Raw genomic sequence first — 25,700 nt, 5'->3', positions numbered from 1 at the left:
TACACAATATAACAGGGCTATATTGCTATTGCAGTTTATCTGATCTTTCTCTAGTTAACTGGTTACACTTTACTTTTCTGATGATGTCTTGTCTTGTGTTTTGTGCGTGTAATTACATTGTGATTGGTTACATAGCAACCATTTTGGCACCATTTTCAGGCAAGGGTCCATATTCTGGAGTCTTACTACAACTCTATTTGTTACTTGTGTACATGATCCTGATGAAGGGCCCTGTATAGGACCTTAACGTTGAGTATTCTGCATGTATTTTCTGTTTAAATAAATATTTTTTGCTATTTTTCAATAACAGCAGCTTTGTTCGTTTTATACGTAGGTAGATATAGATAGATAGATAGATAGATAAGATTTATATTAATTATAGCTTAGTTTGGATCAAGTACAAGCTACAAGCTATTAAAGAGAAAAAGCAAAGAATTTGGATTATTTGGATAAAATGAGGTCTATGGGAGAGGGCCTTTCTGTAATTCTGAGCTTTATGGATAACAAGTTTCTATATAACATATCATATATTGGACTAAAATGCTAAATACCATTGCCCCTAGAGGACTAAATGAATACTGCTCATTTTCTTGCTTTTTATAAGTAACTATAAAGCTTATATCATTCTATGTGTTGCTATTGACAGTCAGTAATGTACTTTTATGCAAACAGCTTATGTCTTATGTATTTATGATACTGGTTTTAGATGATTTTATGACACTGTTAACACTTTATTTACCACATCGTTAATTTAAAAGAAAAACGTTTTCACCATTTTTTACTACAATTTTTTAAAAAAAGTATTTGTAATATGTGATTACGTAGTTTTATATACTAAATTATACGGTTCTATGCATTTTGTTTTTCAGACCAAGTTAATATTATCCATGTTCGCTGGAATATATATATATATATATCTAAAATAAAGTTTTAAAAATACATGTTATATGCCACTTTTATTAACTTTGTATGTCTAAACTTTGTCTAGGGCCTTCTTCCATAAAAAAATCTATGATTTGCACTTGTGGTTATTAATTGCACTCTGAAATTTAGCAATCATCAATAAATTATTAGGCAGGCACCTGCCATTTTCTTCAGCAACCACAATGTGTGAAGTTTGTCTATTCTCAAACATCACTTTCTGCTTGCCTAAATATACATAGACATTTAGAGAGTATTCAGTTTGTTCACATTAAGACAAATAGCAAGATGTTTCAGTTCGTTCACATTAAGGCAATAGCAATTATTTGTGTCATTAAAAATCAGGGACAATCTGTTAGTGCATGCATGGTGCCATGTGGCCAGTAGAATTGTTTTAAATAGCTTTTCTTTTTCATATAAACCTTAATCACTGAAGCATTTTGTTTACTGTAATTTGAAATCTAATTCTAATTGAAATATAATGAAATATAATCATAAGCAATGACTTGTACATTTATTGCAAAAAGCAAAGTTGGGGCCTCACACACAAATTGTGTTATATAAGTGCTTCACCCATTTATTTTACAGCCATCATCTACTGACTTTTAAATAAGGGGTAAACTGGCAGGTTTAGTAACTGAGAAATGTTTACTAGAGGGTGATCTACGTAGCCTCAGTCCCAGAAACTTTGTTTACAGATCATCTTGCAATTTTTTTTAAAAATAGATTCTACAGAACATATCACCATCAGAAGAAATATGAATCTTTTACCACTACTAGTGTTATAGTCAAGGGTTTACAATAATAAATAAAAAAAAGTATGTATATACATATGAATATGTATGTGCTAAACCACAGGGGATTCTACACTCTATGCCCCATATGTAATAAAATTCACTAAGTTTGCCCAGGTGCAGTAACCCATAGCAACCAATAAGAAGTTTGCTTGTAAACAGGTGACCAGTAAATCCTACTCGCTGATTACTTTTACTTGCTTCTGGGTTATTGCTCCTGGGCAAACTTAGTGCCTTTTATTACATTACCCCTTATAACTGTTGCACACTGCCTTTGCACCGCATGTCTATGTGCTTTCATTATTAATTATTAGTAATTACATACAGCTGGATGGTGTGCAAGATATTGTACTTGCTTCCTGCTTGTGTAACGGCCACAATAATGTAAATGCAACACTTGTGAACCTCAGAAATAAGGTTAGTATGGCTTGTGTCTAGAAGTAGGTGCACAATTTTGCAGTGGGCAGGGAAAAGTGTTGTTTGTTGTACTGATGTTTTACATGTTGTACATAGGCATTGACAGCAAATGAGGATTTACTTTTTGTGGCTTAATAAAAGGTGTACCCCTTTTCATGGGGACTAAAGTGGACTGTGTTGTTGCTTTCAGGAATTGGCCAGAAAATTCATCAGGATTTTATTCATGTTCCCCATGTTCCCCAGCCACAAACAGTCAAACACGTGTTGTACTCAAATTCAGAGACTGCATAGAAAGTGATGGATCTGTAAAGAAAGATTTAAATGTGATTTGTGTTGTAGGTAAATATGTAAGTGTAAAGTAGATATTGAAAACAAAAATATTTTAACTAAATAGGCAGTGTAAAAGGCAAGGGCTTTAGGGAGTAAGTAGCCAGTTGATATTTAAGATTTAGTAAATTTGTTGGTGCCTCTGATTTGGCACCTTTCACCTTAAAATTAACACCACTCCAGAAGGGGATATAAAACAGCCATGTTGGGGCACACTCATACTCATAATGAGCAAGCTGAGGCACTCACTTGTTATGTACATGTGTGTTCCCTAAACTGTCCGATCTTGGAGCAGCCATACCAGGAAGTATTCTCTTGTTCCTATGTTATGTTGAAGACTTCTTACTGAACAAGAGGGTGGTGCCTTCCCAGTAGTTACAGATCTCTGCTAGGTTAATCACCCATCTTAATATTGTTTTTCTCCTCCCCTTAGCAAAGCTAACATAGCTTTTATCTGTTTGCCTTTCAATTGTATTACCATGGTCTGTCCCTTCTTATTCACGCACGCACGCACTCAAGCATGCACGCACACACACACACACACACACGTTTTAAATGGCTGGAGTAGAGGGTTGAATCAATGAATGTAGGGCTATGTGTCATCCTATCCTATATAATAAAGTTGAAGTGTCTCTGTGTCCAGTCCCTGTGTCCGTCGGATTGCGCTACTGCACATGTGCCCCACGGACCGTCTCTGGCGAATTCGTCCAGTCCCTGTGTCCGTCTGTTTTTATAAATGTTTGACTACATATGTTCTAGCGCCCGTTAATTTAACGGGCTTAATATCTAGTACCATATAAGTTCCACTTATATACAGTATGATACAGTCCTGCATGATAACATGGAAATATTAAAATCATATTTGAGCAAACACCAGTGTATCACAATAGAAGTGGTACATTAGTAATGTATTTTGTCATCATCTAAACATTGGACATTGTAAGAAATGTATTCGCCAGGCGCAAATTCGCGTCGAATTTGAATGATCCGCCGCGGGAGAATAACTTTGCGAAATGGCCGCGAAATTTGATGGCGCATTTTTGTCAAAATAATGGATGCGAGCATCAAAAAAAGGATGCCGGCGTCAAAAAACAGACGCCTGCATCAAAAATGGAAGCCAATGTCAAAAACGAGACGCCGGCGCCGTTTCGCAAATTTTTTTTTTACAAATTCATCCATCACTAATTGCAGGCACTGTCACACATGTGCAGGCATACACAAGCACTGTCATTCTTCTCTCTTCTTGCACACATACACAAGCAAAATCAGTCCCATAACTACGAGTAAACTTAACTAGACAATGTAGGAAATTGATGTTTACCCTGCATTGATGCAGGGTCCTGTTAGGTCTAAGGAGTGATCCTCAACCAGTGGCTCGTGAGCAACATGTTACTCACCAATCCCTTGGTTTTTGTTCCCAGTGGCCTCAAAGAAGGTGTTCTGCCCCACATCAAGGGTTGAAGAATCATTACTACTTCAACAAGCTAGAATCTGTATAGCTAGTTACGTAACAGCGCCATCTAGCAGCAGTAGAAATCCACTGCAACCTATGTTTCTTACATTTGTATAAATAAAGTTCTTAATTATGCAACTACAGTGCATTGTGGGTGGCTAGTGCATTCTGGGAAGGAGAAGGGAGACACCATACTGTTTACAGCACATTTGCATAGCTGTCCTAGCATTCCTGCTTCTTAAATCTCCACTACCCCACAGCCAGCATATCTGGTAAGAATTATACAAGTCTCAGGATAGTCTGTTCTTTAGTGATGTTTTTATAGTTCTAATCTGCACTTAGTAGTTGTTACTCTAGTAGATAGCCAGTCATGCGGCCTTATAGGTTGTCAGCCATCTTCAACATGTGCTTGTGCTATGTAATATGTTCAGACATGCTGATTTAGAATGAATGCTGCTGTATATGTTATTCATATGTTTTTGCTATATACTTATACAAACCATTTGTATCTTTATAGTTTTACCACATGAACATACATCGGCACACCTACGTCGATGCTCCTGTTTACTAATTGCAACTGACCACTTACAGTCAAACAACCTGTTATCAATAAACAAGTTAGATTACAAGACAGTCTGCTTATTTGGAAGACAGTGATGGTTAAGCTGAATGTTGGATTGCACACTGTGAGAACGTGTATGAAGGCAGAACAGTAAAACAGATGCTGGTCAGCAACGATAGTGGATGTGACCAAACGGAGCTGCCATCACACACGCGGTTCTGCGTATACGATTGCAGCGTCTGCCACACGGTCAGTGACAAGAAGTGAGAGTGCAGCTCAACACGATCCAGACCACGCTGAAGCCCGGTCCTATATAGACTGAGTCCACAAAGAGACATTAAGCGGCCGGCAGAACAGGCACAATGTCTGTTAGCCGAGCATCATCATACAAAACCAGATCACGAGCAAGCTGCTCTAGCAAATCCTCCATAAAAGAAATGGCTGCTCTCGCACGTGCAGAAGCTGAAGCTGCAAAAGTAAAGTCTTCCTTCGCTGCACAAGAGATGCAACTAAAGAAAGAGAGGGCATCATTAGAAAAGGAACGAGTAGATCTGCAAGCGTCGCTAGAAAGACTAGCCGCAGAGAAGGAAGCGGCAGCCGCAATAGCCAAAGCAGAATACCTGGAAGCCCTGGAGTTTTCCGGATCTGAGAAACACAGCCGAGTACTTGGGCCAGACCTAGATGAACAAGATCCAGCCCAGCGTGTCTCAGAATACGTCCACCAACACCCCAAGACAGAGGGCAACTATGAGCCAGGACATCAGCCAGCTTATAAAGAGTGCCAAAGATCCTACCTTGAACCACAGTACCTTAGGCAGGACGATATGCGACCAAACGATGCTGACAACTACCGCCCTATGGAGCAGAGACTACCACCTTTGCCCCGAATTAAAGGGACACCTTTTGCATCAGAACGGCATTATACTGACTGCTCTAAGCCAGAAGCTCTTAAGAGGTATGGTAATACACCACACGTGCAGCATAACAGCACACCGGATTGTACTAATGCTAACTGGGCCATCATGGACTTTGCTAAGTTCTATGCTAAACGGGAGCTGGTTACCAAGGGACTTACAAAGTTCACCGATCAGGCTGAGAACTACAGGTCATGGCGAGCCTCCTTCCAAAACGCCATAAGAGACTTAGACCTTTCCCATCAGGAAGAGTTAGACCTCCTGGTAAAGTGGCTTGGAAGCGAGTCAGTTGAACACGCCAAAAGAATCAGAGACATTAACATAAACTATCCTGACAGAGGCCTAAAGATGGTGTGGGAAAGACTTGATGAGTGTTACGGGTCCATAGAAGCCATTGAAAATGCTTTGTTCAAAAGGATTGATAACTTTCCCAGAATAGTGGGTAGGGGTTACCAGAAGCTCAGAGAGCTCAGTGACTTGTTAAGAGAGGTACAGGTTGCTCAAGAAGAAGGAGATCTACCAGGGCTAGCTTTCCTAGACACCGCCAGAGGGGTCAATCCTATTGTTCAAAAACTCCCTCATAACCTACAAGAGAAGTGGGTCACACATGGTTCTACTTATAAACGGGTTCATAATGTACCATTTCCCCCCTTCGAGGTGTTTGTAAACTTTGTCAGTGAACAGGCAAGAATCAGAAATGATCCCAGTTTTGATCTCACAATGTCATGCCCCACTACCCCTGGTGTCAGACCTCATAAAACACCAGTGGCAGTCCATAAAACTAACATTGCCTCCACAGGTTCTCCATACAAGCCGTCTAAGTCTTCTCAAGAAGGGAACGGACACAGAGATCTTAACAAAGAATGCCCCCTGCACAAGAAACCACATTCTTTACTAAAATGCAGAGCCTTCAGAGAAAAGACTTTAGAAGACCGGAAAGAGTTCCTCAAAGACAACAACATCTGCTTCAGGTGCTGCACTACAACATCGCACTTTGCCAGGAACTGTGAGGTCAGTGTGTCATGCTCAGAATGTGGTAGCACAGAACACAATACGGCTTTACACCCTGGACCACCCTCTCAGGCAGTGCACCAAACAGAGGATCATGAAAAGAAGCAGATAGACACTAACAAAACCAATACAGTAGTCACTTCTCAGTGTACCGAAATCTGTAAAGGAGTGGTAGGAGGAAAGTCCTGCTCGAAAATCTGCCTTGTCAGAGTTTACCCGGCCAGTCACAGAGATAAGGCGATCAAGGCATACGCAATCTTAGACGATCAAAGCAACCGGTCTTTAGCAAAATCCACCTTTTTTGACACCTTCAACATCATAGGACCTGGTTCTCCCTACTCCTTAAGGACATGTGCAGGTACAGTGGAGACGGCGGGGAGGAAGGCAACGGGATACAAGGTAGAGTCCATAGATGGGCAGACCTGCTTGTCACTGCCAACCATACTGGAGTGCAACCAAATTCCTGACAACCGTTCTGAGATACCTACACCAGAAGTAGCAGCATACCACCCCCACCTGAAGCGTATAGCTCACCAGATACCAGAACTGGATCCAGAAGCACCAATAGCCTTACTCCTAGGAAGAGACATACTACGTGTTCACAAGGCTAGAGGACAGATTAACGGTTCCCAAAACGCTCCATACGCCCAGAGACTTGACCTAGGGTGGGTCATCATAGGAGATGTCTGTCTAGGTGGAGCACACAAGCCGATCTCTGTCAACAGCATGCTCACCAACACACTTGAAAGTAGACGTCCTTCCTTATTCCAACCATGTCAGAACAGTTTCCTGATAAAAGAAATGCCACATAGAGATCCTGTCCCTTGTCCCTTCATGGATCCTTCCAGCGAAGACCATGCCTGTGATGGTGAACGAGATCACTTAGGGTGTACAGTTTTCCATAGGTCAAGAGAAGACAACAAGGTCGCAATGTCCATAGAAGACAGACTGTTCTTGGAGATCATGAATCAAGGAATGACAAAGGACAAGTCAAAAAGCTGGGTCGCGCCTTTACCATTTAGACCCAAGAGACAACGCTTACCTGACAACAAAGAACTTGTCTATAACAGATTTATCTCCCTCAAGCACAAACTTCAGAAGACACCAGAGATGAAAGAACATTTCTTTACCTTCATGGAAAGAATATTCCAGAACAACCACGCAGAAATGGCACCCGCGCTCCGAGACTCAGAGGAGCGTTGGTACTTACCCACATTCGGCGTATATCATCCTAAAAAGCCAGGCCAGATACGAGTAGTGTTCGACTCAAGTGCCAGGTGCAAAGGCTTATCACTAAACGATGTCTTACTGTCTGGTCCAGACCTCAACAACCGACTTCTAGAGGTACTTCTGCGTTTCCGTAAAGATTCCATAGCATTCATGGCCGACATACAACAGATGTTCCACTGCTTCCTTGTCAAGGAGGAACACAGAAATTACTTGAGGTTCTTCTGGTACCGCAACAATGACCCTAACGAAGACATCGTAGAGTACCGAATGAGGGTGCACATCTTCGGAAACAGCCCTTCACCTGCAGTCGCTATCTATGGTCTCAGACTTTCAGCTCAAGAGGGTGAAGCGAAGTATGGGTCAGATGCCAGATCCTTTGTAGAGAAAGATTTCTATGTGGACGACTGCTTGAAATCCACACCCACGAATGAGTCGGCAATCAGTCTCTTAAAAAGGACTCAAGAGATGCTAGCTTTGTCTAATCTGAGGTTACACAAAATTGCCTCCAACAGCCGTGAGTTAATGGAAGCCTTCTCAAACCAAGACCATGCAAGCGACCTTAAGGACTTGGATCTTGACACCGATTCCCTTCCCATGCAACGGAGTCTCGGTTTGCTCTGGGATTTGAAGGCAGACACCTTTACCTTCCAGATCAACAAAGAAGAAAAGCCCTTCACACGCAGAGGAGTTCTATCTACAATAAACAGCTTGTACGATCCTCTGGGATTTGTAACACCTGTCACCATCCAAGGCAAAATTATGTTAAGAGACCTCACCACAGAGATGTCCGATTGGGATGATCCGCTTCCCACAGAGAAAAAGGACCTGTGGACAAGTTGGAAAAAGTCTCTTGAAGCTTTGACCAGCCTTCATGTGACACGACCCTATGCTTCCATACCATCTACAGAAGTCAAGATGCAAAAGCTACATATCTTCTGCGATGCTTCAATCAAGGCAATTGCTGCTGTAGCATACCTGAAGACCATTGATGCCAAAGAACAATGCCATGTAGGGTTCGTCATGAGTCGGGCCAAACTGACACCTCTCCGTGAACACACGATACCCAGACTGGAGCTCTGCGCTGCTGTGCTTGCGGTAGAGTTGGCTGAACTTATAACTTCAGGAATGGGCCTAGAAATCGAAGAAGTCGAATTCCACACGGACAGCAAGGTAGTCCTAGGATATATCTGCAACGAAATTAGACGCTTTTATGTCTATGTCTCCAATCGAGTGCTGAGGATCAGGAGATCCACTAGTCCTCAACAGTGGCACTATGTGCCTACACAACATAATCCCGCAGACTACGCAACCAGATCCGTCGCAGCCTGCCACCTGAAAGCCACAACATGGTTCACAGGTCCTGCGTTCCTGTACCGTTCAACGGCTTGCAACATCGGATGTGACACATTTGAATTGATAGACCCAGACGCAGATGAGGAGATCCGACCCGAAGTGTCTGTTCTTAACACAGTGACTTCAGATCGTCAACTCGAATCCCATCGTTTCAGCAGGTTCTCCACCTGGATGTCTCTGGTCCGTGCGATAGCCATCTTGATTCATATAGCATTCAAGTCCTACACATCTACATTACCTGTGAGTCAGAAACCTTGTAAAGGTTGGCATCACTGCAAGAGCGCCTTTACAGCTTCCAATCTGGAGAGGTCCAAGGACATAATAATCCACACAATTCAACATGAATGTTACACTAAGGAGATAGAATACCTCAGGAAAGGCCAAACAGTCTCTAAAGACAGCGCTTTGAGAAGACTTGATCCCGTCATTGACCAAGGTGGGTTGATGAGAATAGGAGGCCGCCTTCAGGAAGCCAAAGTAGACTTCAGAGAAAAACACCCTATAGTAATTCCGGGACATCACCATGTCGCGACCCTACTCATACGACATCACCATCTTCAAACAAAACACCAAGGCCGAATGTTTACCGAAGGGAATCTACGAGCCGCTGGACTATGGATTGTTGGAGCGAAGAGACGTGTAAGCCAGGTCATTTTCAACTGCATTACCTGTCGCAAACTTCGTGGTGTGTCTCAGAACCCAAAAATGGCCAGTCTCCCAGCTGAAAGACTCAGCACAGATCCTCCCTTCACTAACGTTGGCTTGGACGTGTTCGGCCCTTGGTCAGTGGCTACCAGGCACACAAGAGGTGTTCACACCGGTGCAAAGCGTTGGGCAGTCATGTTTACTTGCATGTCCAGTAGGGCAGTCCATATAGAAGTGATCGAATCTATGGATGCTTCCAGCTTCATAAATGCATTCCGACGGTTTATCGCCATTAGAGGACCTGTGAAATGTATTCGTTCAGATAGAGGCACAAATTTCGTTGGAGCAGTAAAAGAACTCCAAATTCCTTCCAATTTGGATACGGCCAAGGTGGACAGATACCTAAATGAGCAAGGATGCACATGGACCTTTAATCCACCGCATTCCTCCCACATGGGCGGCGTCTGGGAAAGGATGATAGGGATAGCAAGGAAAATCTTGGATTCCATCTTCTCGCAGGTAGGGAGTACGAGACTCACACACGAAAGTCTGGTCACATTCTTGGCAGAAGTCTCAGCCATCATGAACGCAAGACCGTTGACTACCCTTTCCAGTGACCCTGAAGATTTGACGATCCTTACCCCTGCCATGTTACTCACACAGAAGACCAGCACCCTGAGTGCTCCATCTGGAGAATTTACTGAAAAAGACCTGTATAGACGTCAATGGAGGCAGGTGCAAAGTCTTTCTAATGTCTTCTGGGACAAATGGAGAAAAGAGTATGTCTCTACCTTGCAGTCGAGAAGGAAGTGGCAAACTAACAAGCCGAACATCAGACCTGGGGATGTCGTGCTCATGAAAGACCACCAATCACATCGGAATGAGTGGCCACTGGGCCTCATCACCAACACTTTTCCAAGCAAGGATGGGAATGTACGTAAGGCCGAGGTCAAAATCTGTAAGCTTGGCGAGTGCAAACTATTCCTCAGACCAACAACAGAGCTCGTGTTGTTGTTTTCACCTGAGAAGACAAGTAGTGACATCTGTTGACGCCAGACGGGGAGTGTTCTGCCCCACATCAAGGGTTGAAGAATCATTACTACTTCAACAAGCTAGAATCTGTATAGCTAGTTACGTAACAGCGCCATCTAGCAGCAGTAGAAATCCACTGCAACCTATGTTTCTTACATTTGTATAAATAAAGTTCTTAATTATGCAACTACAGTGCATTGTGGGTGGCTAGTGCATTCTGGGAAGGAGAAGGGAGACACCATACTGTTTACAGCACATTTGCATAGCTGTCCTAGCATTCCTGCTTCTTAAATCTCCACTACCCCACAGCCAGCATATCTGGTAAGAATTATACAAGTCTCAGGATAGTCTGTTCTTTAGTGATGTTTTTATAGTTCTAATCTGCACTTAGTAGTTGTTACTCTAGTAGATAGCCAGTCATGCGGCCTTATAGGTTGTCAGCCATCTTCAACATGTGCTTGTGCTATGTAATATGTTCAGACATGCTGATTTAGAATGAATGCTGCTGTATATGTTATTCATATGTTTTTGCTATATACTTATACAAACCATTTGTATCTTTATAGTTTTACCACATGAACATACATCGGCACACCTACGTCGATGCTCCTGTTTACTAATTGCAACTGACCACTTACAGTCAAACAACCTGTTATCAATAAACAAGTTAGATTACAAGACAGTCTGCTTATTTGGAAGACAGTGATGGTTAAGCTGAATGTTGGATTGCACACTGTGAGAACGTGTATGAAGGCAGAACAGAAGGTGCTTATTTTTGAATTCCCAGCTTGGAGGCAATTTTTGGTTGCACAAAAACCAGATGTACTGCCAAACAAAGTCTTCTGTTCCAGTTAAACAAATGTCCAGTGCTAAAACATAATCTTCACAATCAAGCAGTTAGTGAATTGCAGATTCCTGAATCATCCCCTGTGTGCAGGATTCCCAAATCTGATACAGATATAGTAGAATAACAAGGAAGTGCACATTAGATTAAAACTATATAGTGTAGTAAGTTACTACAACTTGTGTATATACAAAAAGAAGTGTGAAAAAATAACCAATAGCATCCACTTAAAGTGACTAGTGCACTTGCGTAATCTCTCCTTTCCGCACACTCAGTGAGTCAGCCTACTCACCAGATATAATAAAGGTGCATCTGGTCCTGCAGCAGATCTTCTAACGCCCCAGCATTGAAAAAATCCAATGTTCCAATGCTCCACAGGTTGGACATAAATCTTAAAGGAAGCCAGTATATAGTGTAGCAATATGCCACCACACTTTCTCAAGGACATGATGAATCCTGTATGAAAGTTTAGTCTAGTACTGATCATAGGAAGAGTCAGTAAGAACTTAGGTGTAGTCTCTCTGAGATATGGGCACACATTTAAATGGGAATGTGGTCAAGACAATAAACAAGCAGAAAGGGAGGAAAATGCTGATGTCAGGTACTAGAAGAGTAGTCAAAGTCAATTGCAGAACATAAGCAGGCACATAAATAAGGAAGATCAGGCATCATGAACAGTGATGTGGTGGCATACATACTCGGCACCCAATGGAGTGTCAGTAAAGTGTCCTGGGGTTCAGTAGAGACAGCTGTCGAAACATACAAGGCCCAGGGTGAGCACTCAAATAAACCCAAAGTCTGGGAATTTGTGAATTTCAATGAGACAAGGTGGAAAATGTGGAAAAAACAAAAGACCTACAATTAGGCATTGAACTCCAGTATAGTTTCCTCTCTTCTTCTAGCTGGATATCTCTCAGATACCTTGCTCAACCTAAATAACGAATGTGGAAATGCTGCCTGTCTCTCGTCCATCTGGCTACAGCATAGTTGCAGCATTTGGGAACTATAACATAGAAAAGGTAATACAATTTGGTAGTATTTTACACTTACCTTAAGCAGGTGATTAATAATACTTGTCATTGCTAGTGATGAGCGAATCTGTCCCATTTCGCTTTGCCAAACAATTTGCAAACAGCAAAAAATATGTGAAACACATTGAAGCCAACGGGAGTTAAATGTTTTTTTTTTTTTACATGCGACAATTTTGTCGTGTGCAACATTTTTTTCACATTCCAAATGCATTTAAAGTCAATAGGAATTGAAAAAAAATTCTCAATTTTGTCTTGTCGACTTTTTTGTCACTGCAACTATTTTGTCCAAATGCATTAAAGTCAAGGGGCGGCAATTTTTTTTTTTACAAGCAACAATTTTTACACGCGCAGATTTTTTTTCCGCTGCAAAATTTTGCCGCAGATCCACAAAAAGATTGGCAGGTGACGGAATACAAAAGTTGGCCGCCTGTGGATTTTGCTCAATACTAGTCATTGCATGCTGTTTATCAAAACTTTGTATGCGGCACCATTTAAACAAATTTACTCTTGTTTCCTTTATATATAATTATTTTTTGGGGTGGGTAGTAATGATTTTTACTGTTTAATGTTATTTGTATGATAAATATCCCAGTTTATCTAAAAACAGAATAGAAACTGAGTCTAACATGGTTTTGTTTTCTTGTGCATAAGGGAGGAATTTTTAGTCTGGAACACTTCCTACAATGATACTGCATTCCTGAGCTGATGCAGACTTACTGGATGCTCCATTACAGCAATGCTGAGACTGCATTTACACAGGAGGTAAGGTCACAAAGACTTACATAGTCAATAACAAATATTACATTTACTGTAAGCAGCATTTGATTCTTAGATAAAGACTGATGTTCTGTTCTGCTAGTCAATATATACATTATACATTAGCTGATCATCTTATGTTCTATTTCTGCTGCAGTGCATGACTCTGCTTGGACTTATGCCAGAATCTGCCCTGTGTAAAGAACGGCATCTTGGCTAATGTATCCGGAAACTATTTTGTTCCATTGATCTCATAAATAAGTGTAAAAAAAAAAAAAAAATACCACAAGAGATGAGCTTTAAAATCCAGCTTTAGAAACATATTTTTTATTGCTAGAGGCATCCTGAGATATCTGAACAAGAGGAGAGTCAATGAGAAAGGTATGGCTTTAAACAACTTCACTTATATATCCACTGGCGTACTATGCCTTTTTACTTTGCTGAAATGTTAAATAATTGCAGTCTTATGTTTGTTTTTTCCTAATATTATCTTCAGAAATGAAGCATTCTATTATATTCTCTGTTCTTACTTTACTTATTCTACTGATGGTGTAGAATTATGTATTTTTACAAAAAATGTATCCTTTTTTTTTTAATAATTTTGATGCTTTGTAAAGGGAAAGTCAACCTCGAAAATCATTTTTGCCTGATAAAAGAAAACATAATTCTAAGCAAATTTGCAATATATGTTCATTAAAAAATGTTCTGTGTGTTTAAAGTTATTTGTATATGTATTGCTATTGAAGGCAGTGTTTGCCTGTCCCTTTCTATTCTTTCCCCCACGAGTCACATTTTTTAAGAGGTAAAAAAAATAAAAAAATAAAAAAACCTTAAAAAAAAAAGGTTTTCTTTGAATGACAAAATCAATGTACAAAATTGTCATCCTCTCATCAGACCTGTCTTTGCTGGGGAACTAAGACTTTTGCAACATTGTTAAAAAAATAACCAGAGGTTAGGTTAAATGATGCTTTCAAAAGCAATTGTTTTTACATAGACAGTGAAATGTATAGTGGAAAGTTGATTACAATAATGCTTTCTTTTATAAGGCAAATTTTTATTTTAGGGTTGACTTGCACTGCCTAGTTTAGGGGGCACATTTACTAAGCTCGAGTGAAGGATTCGAAGTAAAAAAACTTTGAATTTCGAAGTTTTTTTTTTGGGTACTTCGACCATCGAATAGGCTACTTCGACCTTCGACTTCGATTCGAACGATTCGAACTAAAAATCGTTTGACTATTCAACCATTCGATAAGTACTGTCTCTTTAAAAAAAAACTTTGACTACCTACTTCGCCACTTTAAACCTACCGAGGTACAATGTTAGCCTATGGGGACCTTCCCCATAAGTTTGCTAAGCTTTTTCTGATCGAAGGAAAATCCCGATTTGTTCGGTCGAACGATTTTTCCTTCGATCGTTTCGATCGAAGTATTTGCGGTAAATCCTCCAACTTTGATATTCGAAGTCGAAGGATTTTACTTCGAGGGTCGACGATATTCGACCCTTAGTAAATGTGCCCCTAAATGTCTGAGCTTGATAGAACCAGTTAAGAATCTGAAATGTTCTTATTATATTAGAGTAATGTAAGCACTCTTGATAACTCATGCTGCTAAATAATGCAAATGTTTCACTTGACATAAATATTTTTTTAATGAAAGCTTATTACTGTTTCTACCACCAGAAGCTGGAAATAAAAAAATGTCTTCTCCGGAAATTACCATTATTCAACAAGAAGAAATCACTTTAAGACAACAGCCTAAAAGAATTGCGGATTTAGTATCCAACCTGAAGCACACAAATAAGATAAGACTAAGGAAAAGAGCTAATTATTCTCCATTCAGTGGGGAGAAGGTATTGTGTGGCAAAAATAGAAATCAACAACCTACAATTATGAATGCATCCCATATGGGCAATTTAAACAAAGAAAAGCTTTAGGTGCCAAAGTTTTTCTTTGTTCCAAGAGCCGGTTCAGGGAAACTTACAAAGATTTCAGAGCTTTTTATGTGGGGAACCCAGCGTGAGTTAAGGAACTCACACGGGTTTTTGTTAAAGATTGCGGGGGTTATTTACCAAAGGTCAAATTGTGTTTTCTACAAAAAATTAGTTTTTGATTACATTTTTTGGTCAAAATTGATTTTTCATGGTTAAAAAAAACCCTCAAATTTTTCAGGAAATACTACATCTAAAACCTGTCATGGTCATGTAGGAGTCAGTGGCAGAAGTTCCTTGACTATTTGAAGATTTTAACAGCCTTCATGATGTTCATGTTTTTTTTCGGTTGGTTTCACTCGAAAACTCAATTTGAGCGATTCAAGTTTTCGCTCAATTCGCTCAATTCAAATATTCGGGTTGTTAACCCCAAACTCGCATATTCAATTTTTTTCTTAAATTAGAAACCATTTGAGTTGTGAGTTCATTCGAGTTCATATGCAGTTTAAAAACGAAAATTCAACCTTTGATAGATAATCACCTGTATGTGCCGAAAAGAACAAGCAATCATAAATGGGCCTTTAATCTTACATATAATTGTATACACTGCATATAGTTTATTTATGTTCAAATATTTTTAAATTATATAAATATTTAATTTTGAAATTTTGAAATCTGAAACAAGGCTAGACATATTGTCAGTTTCCCTGGTGCTCTCAGTCATGTGCTCTGATAAACTTCAGTCACTCTTTACTGCAGCACTGCAAGTTGGAGTGATATCACCCACCACCCTTTTTCCCTAGCAGCCCATTAGCAGAACAATGGGAAGGTAATCACATAACATCTCCCTGATAGATATAAGAACAGCACTCAATAGTAAAAACTGATGTCCCACTGTGACTCCTTCAGTTACATTGAGTAGGAGAAACAACAGCCTGTCAGAAAGTAGTTCCATAATGCAGCACTGTCTCTTTCTGAAAGCACATGATCAGGCAAAATGACCTGAGATGGCTGCCTGCACACCAATATTACAAGCTAAAAACTTGCGGGTTAGAAATGACATTTTACATGATAGAGCAAATTATTTGCAGTGTACACAGTGTAATTTAGAAATAAAAACGACACTTTAAAAATCACGACCTTTCAAAAAATTAACCTTTCAAAGCAGCCACATTTACACTTAACACTTTCCTTGTTCTTTAATGCACAGTACTGCCTACATAAGCGGGGCTATATAAATAAGATTTACATGCACACACATACATTACTGATTTGCAAATTCTAATTTAACAGCAGGAAAACCTATCATCTTGGATTTCAGAAAACATCAAAAAGAAGCAGTGTGTGTATTTTGTGGAAAACCCTTGCATATCTGATTTAGGGTAAGTAATGTTAAAAGACAAAACAGAAATAATTTGCTTATAAAGTATACAGAAAGGCAAATGGGCTTAAACATGTGCTTTCTTCAGTGTATACAATTGAGTCAGAGTTTCCAGATCCATTGATAGAGGCACAGAGGGCTCAGCTCAATCTTGCCAGTGGTTTACACAGGATATGGTACACAGGGCTGCCATCAGGGGGGCACAGGGTGGTACTGTTTTATTGGGCGGGGCCAGGTCCCCTTTGACTGAGCCAAAGCTGTGCTGAACCGGACAAAGTCCCGAAGAGCTGAATTCCAAGAGTTCAGTTCTACTTAACACCACAGTGTTTTTTTTTTCATTTCATGAATATCCTGGCCACCAAAGTATTATTTTAATACTCTAAAGGCCCCTGCCACCAATGTTTTTTTTTTAAAATATTCTCTGGGCCCCCAATGTTTCTTTTTAACTTGTAAAGGAGGCCCTGGTGCTAATGTTTTTTTAAAAAAAACTTTTAGGGGTCCTGGCACCAATGTTTTTTTTAACTTATGGGGGCCCTGACCACCAATGATTTTTTTTAACTTATAAGGGGGCCCTGACCATCAATGGATTTTTATAATATATGTGTGTGGGGGGGTTTACCATTTTTAGCGCTGATGTCTTTGTGGTCTTTTTACTGTGGTGTGGGGTGGACAGGAACTGGGGTGGGGCTTGGGTGGGTCTAGAACATTTTGTTGTATGGGGCCCTGATGTACATAAAGGATTACTCAAAATGAATGTGAGCAAGGCCTCTACTACTGATTTTCTCACACTCGTTTTTATCTGGTGACAGGGTGACAGAAGTAGTAGTAGAGAAAAGTGAAGTTTGCAAACAAGGTGCTGATCTGGTCATCAGATCATGAACCAATACCAATTTAACTGAATTAACCAAAGAATGTTCTTATTGAGAAAGGGTCCATTCATGTAGTCTTGCTGCTTTGTCAGATGATAATTTCAAATTTAAATATGATTTTAGCGATTTTGTGCAGTCTTGGTAATTTATATATACTGAAAACAGAGACAAAATATGGAAACTGAATTATTAAGTCAGCAAAGTGCGCTTACATTTGTGTATATATTTATATTACTCATTTTGTAATAGTTCCGTCAGTGAATGTTTGGCTGCATACCTCATCATTTTTTCTTTGTTTATTTTATTTTAATATGATGTTAAATGTATTTAATTATTTTTTCTCAGAATTTTGCGATGTGTAAATGTAAATGATATTCTACCTCTTGCTGACCATCTAGCTACTGTATTATGCTTTACTGGCTATCTAGCTATTTTTTCCATACTGCTCTACAGGAAAAATGTGTGCATGTGTGGATATACCAAAGAACAACATATGGCTATGGCGATTAGATCACAGTCTTTTGAAAGCAAAGATTCATGGAATGTAAAACAGCATATAAAAGAGATGCCTACAGATGCTTTTGGAGATATCAGTTTTATAGGACTAGGACCAAGAATTGGGAAGGTTTGTCATAATAATATTTGTTAATATTTTTGTGTCAATGTGATGGAATTTACTGTATATGTCTGTATGTATAGCTTTATTTACAAAACACTACAAGTATACTTCAGTAAAATCTACTGTATATAGTACACACAATGAACAAAGTACACATAGGGAGACATACACAGAGATTAAGTGCCATGTGATATGAGACAAGCTGGCTTCTGTAAAATATTCTGCTCTATTCTGCTCTAAATGCAGAAAAAGTGAAAACAAATACAATTTTCATAATACGGAGGAATATAATTTAAATCTGCATGGCAGTAACAAATATGTATAGTTCATGGCCATCCCTGAAAATACACAAAATAAGCATACTAAGGGGCTGATTCACAAAGAGTCGAATATCGAGGGTTAATTAACCCTCGCTATTCGACTGGGAATTAAAATCCTTCGACTTCGAATATTGAAGTCGAAGGATTTTAGCGCAAATAGTGCGATCGAACGATAAAATCCTTCGAATCGAAGGATTTTAATCCAATCGATCGAAGGAATATCCTTCGATCAAAAAAACTTAGGAAAGCCTATGGGGACCTTCCCCATAGGCTAAAATTGAGTTCGGTAGCTTTTAGATGGCGAACTAGGGGGTCGAAGTTTTTTCTTAAAGAGACAGTACTTCGACTATCGAATGGTCGAATAGTTGAACGATTTTTAGTTCGAATAGTTCGATTCAAAGTCGTAGTCGTAGTCGAAGGTCGTAGTAGCCTATTCGATGGTCGAAGTAGCCCAAAAAACACTTCGAAATTCAATTTTTTACTTCACTCGAAGTTAGTGAATCGGCCCCTAAGTATATATATAAATTGCAAAATATGGCCCATATATATAAATTGCAAAATATGGCCCATATATGGCTGGACACTTTGTCTCCCTTAAAAAGAAAATACCTGCTGTATTAAGCCACTAACACCACTAAATGATAATTTTATTTATGAAAGCTACAGATTCTATATAAAATAGGTAAATGTATATTTATTCTCAAAGTTAACAATTTGCAAATAATTACAGATGAGATGGTTGTGGGGATGGTCAAGATCATGGATCAGTAAACTGACATTAAGGGGCTGATTCACTAAGCTCGAGTGAAGGATTCGAATGAAAAATACTTCGAATTTCGAAGTATTTTTTTGGTACTTCGACCATCGAATTGGTTAAATTCGTTCGAATTCGAACGAAATCGAACGAATCGAACGAAAAATCGTTCGACTATTCGACCATTCGATAGTCGAAGTACTTCCCCTTTAAAAAAAACTTCGACCCCCTACTTCGGCAGGTAAAACCTACCGAAGTCAATGTTAGCCTATGGGGAAGGTCCCCATAGGTTTGCTAATCTTTTTTTGATCGAAGGATTTTCCTTCGATCGTTGAATTAAAATCGTTCGAATCGTTCGATTCGAACGATTTAATCGTTCGATCGAACGAAAAATCCTTCGATCGTGCGATCGCAGGATTAGCGCTAAATCCTTCGACTTCGATATTCGAAGTCGAAGGATTTCAATTCGAGGGTCGAATTTCGAAGTATTTTTAACTTCGAAATTCGACCCTTAGTGAATCTGCCCCTAACTATTGCACTTAGCAAGATGAGGTATGCTATTTTTAATAAATGTGAAAAAAATCCTCCTAATATCAGGGTCAGTAGTTTGACTTTCACCCTGAATAAGTAAAAGCAAAGTTGTCAAAAAGACATGAGGTTGATCAAAAAGGTTGATATCAAAGAACAGTGCAAAGCAATACAGGAGAAGAGTCAAGTGCAGTGAAAAAAACAGGTTTCACTTATAGCTTAGGTATATAATAGCTAAACAGACTGATAATGGACAGGAAATAAAGTTAGTTTTGTTGCATATAGAATGAGTATCTAAGGGAGGCACAACAGAGCATGTTATATATATAAATGTAAAAGCTGCCCGGGTCCACAATGAGACAATGATTAGCTATAAAAATAGCTACAATTTCAGCTTAAAGCAATACAGAACTGCTACTTTATTACAATGATGTATCCTCTATACTGGAAAACCACTACTGGTCTATTGGTGCAGATATCCATACTGGGACACAAACATGCATATAATGAGTGGGACTTCATGTGAGCCAGGACACAAGCTCCCACACTGGGAATGTGCTCCAGGTGAACAGGGCACAGCATTCAGTAGGGGCTATTTATAAAAAAAGAAAATATTTCCCACACCGCCTCCAATGGGAGAAACAAATTGTTGTGATAGGTGCCCTTTAAGCATTTGATTACACTTTTGCAAGTAGAAAAGTAAATAGGAAAAAATTTAAGTAAATAATTTTCTGCAAGAACTCTTCTACAAAACATTAGATATTATTTTCAGTCACAAACTTTTTTTTCACAATATATTCCCTTTAAAATAATAGCATAAAATGAACTTATTGTGTATTGTATACTATTCCATGCACAGCTAGGGGATCCTTACAGGATGGGTGTAGCCAATGGTATGCTAGAGCCACACCCATTAAGGGCAGTATTGCTCTTTAAAGCTGGCCATACACAGACAGGCCTGCCCCACCGATCTGTGGATAAAAATTGGGCAGATGTATATAAGGAAGGTTTGCTTTTCTAAACCACCAAGCACCACACCGGCATGTTGATGCAGCCCTCACCTGAATAGGTCTGAAGGCTCCGTCATATGATCCAACCGCAGAACCCTGGGCCAATTATTAGCTCAGCCCCATATGGCCCAGTGTGTGGATGGTCAAATTGGGCCCTCACCAAACAGGCAGCTTAAGAACAATGAGGTCTTGGAAGTGGCTACCAGCACATTGGTCATTTGGTAAGATAGCAACTCGTCCTCCTGTTTAAAATTTTTAATTCTTACAAAACCAACATTTTTTATTACTTATCTTTTTATTTAGCAGTATGTGCGAGTGTCCTCTGACACCCCATCTGATGTCCTTTATCACCTTATGACCGAGCAGTGGGGTCTGGAAGTACCCAGCCTTTTAATTTCAGTAACGGGAGGCGCTAAGAATTTTCGCATGCAGATGAGACTGAAAAATATTTTTCGGCGTGGCTTAGTGAAAGCAGCACAAACAACAGGTAACTTGTCATTTTTTAGATAATGGTAAAACTCTACTCACTCAGTACTCAGTTACTAATTGTAGAGCATTTTGATCTTGTTTTACTCAATTTAAACAGTTGACTTTATTTTGCTTTACAAGTAATATTCAAAAAAACGTTTGGGTTTCTAATTAGCAGCCTTTTCATTTGGTATGTGGGCCAGATCAGATTATGAGCAACTATACTAGAGCGTGTTAAATATGCTGATACTGTCAAACTCTTAATACACCCTCACAACTCCCCAGGTGCTTGGATTATAACTGGAGGCTCACATGCCGGTGTAATGAAGCACGTTGGAGAAGCAATAAGAGACTATAGTATTGGAAGCATTAAAGACAGTGAAGTTGTTACAATTGGTATAGCCACATGGGGAATAGTTCATAATCGTAGCAGTCTGATATCTGCAACAGTAAGTACATATTAAATCAAGTCATTTTAGTGTATTAATCAACGGGGAATTGGATTTTCTTTACTTTACTGATTGATTAGTTAAATATGGAAACAGTGGACAGTATTAGTCACACTTCTCATTGTTTTAACTCTGTTAATCACAGAACATGCATTGTGGGAACTGGTAACTACTAATGCATATTAGCATTTGTAGGGGATCAGACAAATCTATCCCGTTTTTCTGTCTATGACATCATCCAGCCCAGTTATAGGCTGGAGAGCAATCTGATTGGTTGGGCAGGTAAGCCTTGGACACAAGAATTTACTGAATGAGCAATAAGCAATTCCTTATTGCCCTAGCACTTACACCTAGAGCAGATGTAAATGAGGTCCAGTGTTTCAGAGGTATGAGAAGTCAGATCAAGCAGTGGAGGAAACAGTAAGACATGGACAGATACAAATCTCAATAGCAGTTTACAAATAACTGTAAAATGACTGACAATTTTTATTAATGTCTAATGGAAACTTGTTTTAATTTTGTTTCCTTATACAATATCCCCTTTAAATTGTGATTTCAGTGTAAACTAAAAAAACACAAGGATTTTTTAATTTTTTATTATTTTAAAGGCGGTGGACTGGTCAGATGTTGAAATTATGTAAATAGTTAGTTGATTCTCATTTACATTACTAAATAAACCCCATGATTGGTGTAACTTTTTACTGCTGGACGTTTTTGGCTGGCACCCTATATGCATTATCTTCGTAAAAATTTCTCCTGACCAAATCATTCATCTCATAGGCTGATTTTTTTAGGGGAGGGATTTCCAAGACCAATGAAAGGGTTTGGGCTACATTCACATAGAGGTGCCTTCCTGTAGAATAAATACAGAAATACAAAGGGAAATCATAGCACTTCAACACTATTTAAAGTATCAATAAATATCTTGACATGGTGGGTGGTTTTATCTCGACGGGTGGTGCGCTTCTCCACAAGGCGAAACGTGCCTCATCTGACCCTAGCCTTTGGAGATAGGGATTTCAAAATAAATAAATAAAACAAAATATTTTTCTGATATATACTGTATATTATGAAAAAATATGACTTTTTGCATTTTTTTAAGTTCACTTGGACTAATTTACTAACATAGATGCTAAACTTACATTACCAGTAGCATCCAATCAACAATTAGATTTGTTCAGACTACAACTTGATAGAAAATAAAAGAAACTGATTTGTTGCAACTGGAAACTGCACTAGTGCAGTCAAGCACTTGTGTTAGTAGTAAATGCCCAATAAATATAATATTCCTAGGTAAAGCAAATATTGCTCCAGAGCGAAAGAACATAAAATGTAGGCTGGGAATAGGTTACTAGGAATACGACCAATAATCCTGAATAAAGAAGGACCTTGTAGAAACCAATTCAGCAGCTGAAAGACTATTAAGATAGTATCCTGGGTTAAAATAGGGGTACAAATACTGCATCCTTTATAAAAACTTCAGCTGAACTGAATCCAAACCCTAATTTGCATATTAAAAAAATATGCAAATTGAGCTGGTCTCATCCTCCTTACCCTGCTCTTTAAGCTGAATGTTGACGTGAGAGTTTCTTAAATTCTCATGACATTTCTGGCTGACAGTCTACTTGCACCGTTCTTAACGTTCTGACACCATCTTTATAATTGTCTAAGCCATTCTCCCAAAGGAGTGCGATTACTACTACTAGTACCTGCTTGAAGGTCCTTTGGGACTTTGATAACCAAATTTTGCTCAAGGTGTACAAATTTGTAAAAAAGATCTACATTCAGAGCTTTACAATTTGCAGGATTCCAGATCCTGCAAAAAGTGATAGGATTTTGCCAGCTTTAAGTAAATCCTGGATTGGGTGCATCTTTAATTAAAAATTGATGTTGCTTAATGGGAAGAAGGAGTACTTCTTTCCCATTCCACATACTGGTAAGGCCTTATCTAGAATAAATGTAATAAGTTACAGAAGGTTATGGAAAATTATGATAAAATGTTGTGAAAAAACATGGCCAAGTTGGGATTTGAATTATTATGAGTTGGGCATGATTAGCATCATTGAATAGAATATAAGTATGTATACATGCTTATTGTTGGTAGAGCTAATTTAACATTCTGTCAAGGAAGGTGTTGTGCTAATGTTTGATTTATTTAAATTTCTATAATTGCTTATGTTTATGCATCTGTACAGGGAGCATTTCCAGCTGAGTACCTACTAGATGAGGAGAACCAAGGAAATCTGTCATGTCTAGATAATAACCATTCCCATTTCATTCTTGTGGATGATGGAACAAATGGAAAATATGGAGTGGAAATCCTTCTCAGGACCAAGTTGGAGAAGTTCATTTCAGAACAAACCACAGTAAAAGGAGGTGCTGCATGGAAACTTGATTTTAGTTCTTTTTATGCATTATAGTCATTAGGAATTTTTTTTCTTGTGTTTTTTTTTCCGCACTCCAAATGCATTGAAGTCAATGGGCATTTGTTTTTTGAGAAATTGGCTTTTTTTTCCTCACATGTTTTTGCTGTAAAACAAAATGCATGGTGCACATTCACGAAAAAAAAATTCCAACACTTACAAACCCACTGATCTTACAGCAAATCCATACCAAGCAAAAACATCCCTTGTGAATTTGATGTTGTTTTCCTTAGAGTAAATGGGCAAATTCATCAGCGAATTTTCTTCAGCAACCGCTTCTCACATTCTGCACCACTTCGCCAGATGCAAATTCGTTACCACTAAGCTAATTCATTAAAATGCGAAGTTGCGTCTCAGCAGCCTAACGATTGCGAATTTACTGTGGCTGGGTGAGCATTTCCTAGTGAATTTTCTCTAGCGTTCATTTCTGCCTAGCGAAACTTGACAAGGGGACTCCTCAATTGACCCTTCGCCTTCAGACATCCCATTGAATTCCTTAGTTACACACAGTAATGAAACACAAGGAGCCAGAAATGGTGAAAATGGCCACAGCATTTATTAACATTTTATCAAATAATTAGGACCTTGCCAGCCTCACCCCAAGGCAATATTCAAAGCAAGAATTCCATAAGGGATCGCTACTATGCTCTGCTGCTTCTCACTTGAGATCAGCACTATGTCATTATATCCACCACTGAGTATTAGGCTGCTTCTACCTACAGAGAGGATGGCCCCAAACTCTGCTACGAGCAGGAGCTGCATCTCCCACCATGAGAGAAGTTCAGCAGCCCTGCTGTCGGTCTGGAATCTGCAGTGTGTCGATGTCACCTAGCACAAGCAGTAGTAGCGTCTGTCTCAATCAACCCACTGTGCAGTCACAGGAGAGAACCTCCTTTTTCCCTCTTCTAAATTTACCTGTACAGTACTCTGGCAAGGTCCTACCATTGCTGTGACAAAAACTTAAATACATTATCATATATCCACTGTTTTGATCCAGAGGAAGGCAAAAAACCCAACCTGAAGCCACTGCCAATTATGCCTCTAGAGGGAAAAAATTCCTTCCTGACCCCAATGGTGATCGGAAACATTCCCTGGATCAAGCACTTAACATTCATTTAACATGAATAATAACATGCAAACACTCTCATGTTTATACTGTATAGCCCACAATATAACAGTACATGCAGTAATACCTCCACATTTGCTTATTAATTGACAATATGGGAACATAATGAGAAACTCCTGACATTTCACAAAATATGCAAAAAAAAGGGGGTAGGGGGTGGGTGGGATGTTTCTACCTGCTCAGAAGATAAGGAAGTGAACAGCTTCTTCCCCTGACATCACACCCCTCTTTCTCCACCCCCAGCCCAGCTTTCCCCTGCCTTAACTCATTCCTTCTCACCCACTCTCAGCTACATCTGATTCTGCCAATCTATAAATATAAACCAGTGCTGGTCATTCGGATCCCTTGTCATGCAGCCCCTGCGTTTATAGCTCCAGGGCTTTACTAGCACTAGCTAGTTCGGACTTTTGAAGGCAATCCCGCTTTAAAAAAAGAAAAGTAGTTTTTTTACAACATTAATGCATTTCCAGCATACAGGATATGATGTCACTGACATAAGATTGAGGAAGATGTAACTTTGTTTTATCAGTTAGCGTG

General features: G+C 39.3%; 2 protein-coding genes across 6 annotated transcripts in view; both read left to right on the top strand.

Annotated features, from left to right (window-relative positions):
- The first annotated feature begins 3,900 nt into the window (after positions 1-3,900).
- Positions 3,901-11,337, top strand: LOC121398035. 2 transcript variants are annotated; one of them, XR_005964084.1, is made up of 2 exons: positions 3,901-10,980; positions 11,226-11,337. XR_005964084.1 is itself a non-coding variant. In XM_041576455.1 (2 exons), the coding sequence occupies exon 2, from the start codon at positions 4,837-4,839 to the stop codon at positions 10,675-10,677; it is 5,841 nt and encodes a 1,946-aa protein (XP_041432389.1). In that variant the 5' UTR covers positions 3,901-4,184; positions 4,430-4,836; the 3' UTR covers positions 10,678-11,337. The 2 variants fall into 2 exon arrangements, 1 of the variants encoding a protein (XP_041432389.1); XM_041576455.1 differs by having other exon boundaries at positions 3,901-4,184; positions 4,430-11,337.
- A 1,893-nt stretch (positions 11,338-13,230) lies between these two features.
- The window catches only part of trpm2.L (transient receptor potential cation channel, subfamily M, member 2 L homeolog), a 54,071-nt gene continuing 41,601 nt past the window's right edge, over positions 13,231-25,700 (top strand). For 2 of the 4 annotated variants that reach the window (XM_018236213.2, XM_041576759.1), the window contains exons 1-8: positions 13,231-13,296; positions 13,448-13,671; positions 14,969-15,138; positions 16,510-16,598; positions 17,920-18,091; positions 21,004-21,184; positions 21,451-21,614; positions 23,810-23,990. In XM_018236213.2, coding sequence (XP_018091702.2) covers positions 14,986-15,138; positions 16,510-16,598; positions 17,920-18,091; positions 21,004-21,184; positions 21,451-21,614; positions 23,810-23,990 — 940 coding nt within the window. In that variant the 5' untranslated portion in view covers positions 13,231-13,296; positions 13,448-13,671; positions 14,969-14,985. Of the gene's footprint in view, positions 13,297-13,447; positions 13,672-14,968; positions 15,139-16,509; positions 16,599-17,919; positions 18,092-21,000; positions 21,185-21,450; positions 21,615-23,809; positions 23,991-25,700 lie in introns of all 4 variants that reach the window. The other 2 variants (XM_041576760.1, XM_041576758.1) reach the window with 1 other exon arrangement.

The sequence above is a fragment of the Xenopus laevis genome, chromosome 9_10L, assembly GCF_017654675.1.
Source record: "Xenopus laevis strain J_2021 chromosome 9_10L, Xenopus_laevis_v10.1, whole genome shotgun sequence".
Taxonomy (NCBI): Eukaryota; Metazoa; Chordata; class Amphibia; order Anura; family Pipidae; genus Xenopus; species Xenopus laevis.
The sequence above is the reverse complement of the archived record's forward strand: the minus strand, read 5'-3'. Positions and strand labels throughout refer to the sequence as shown.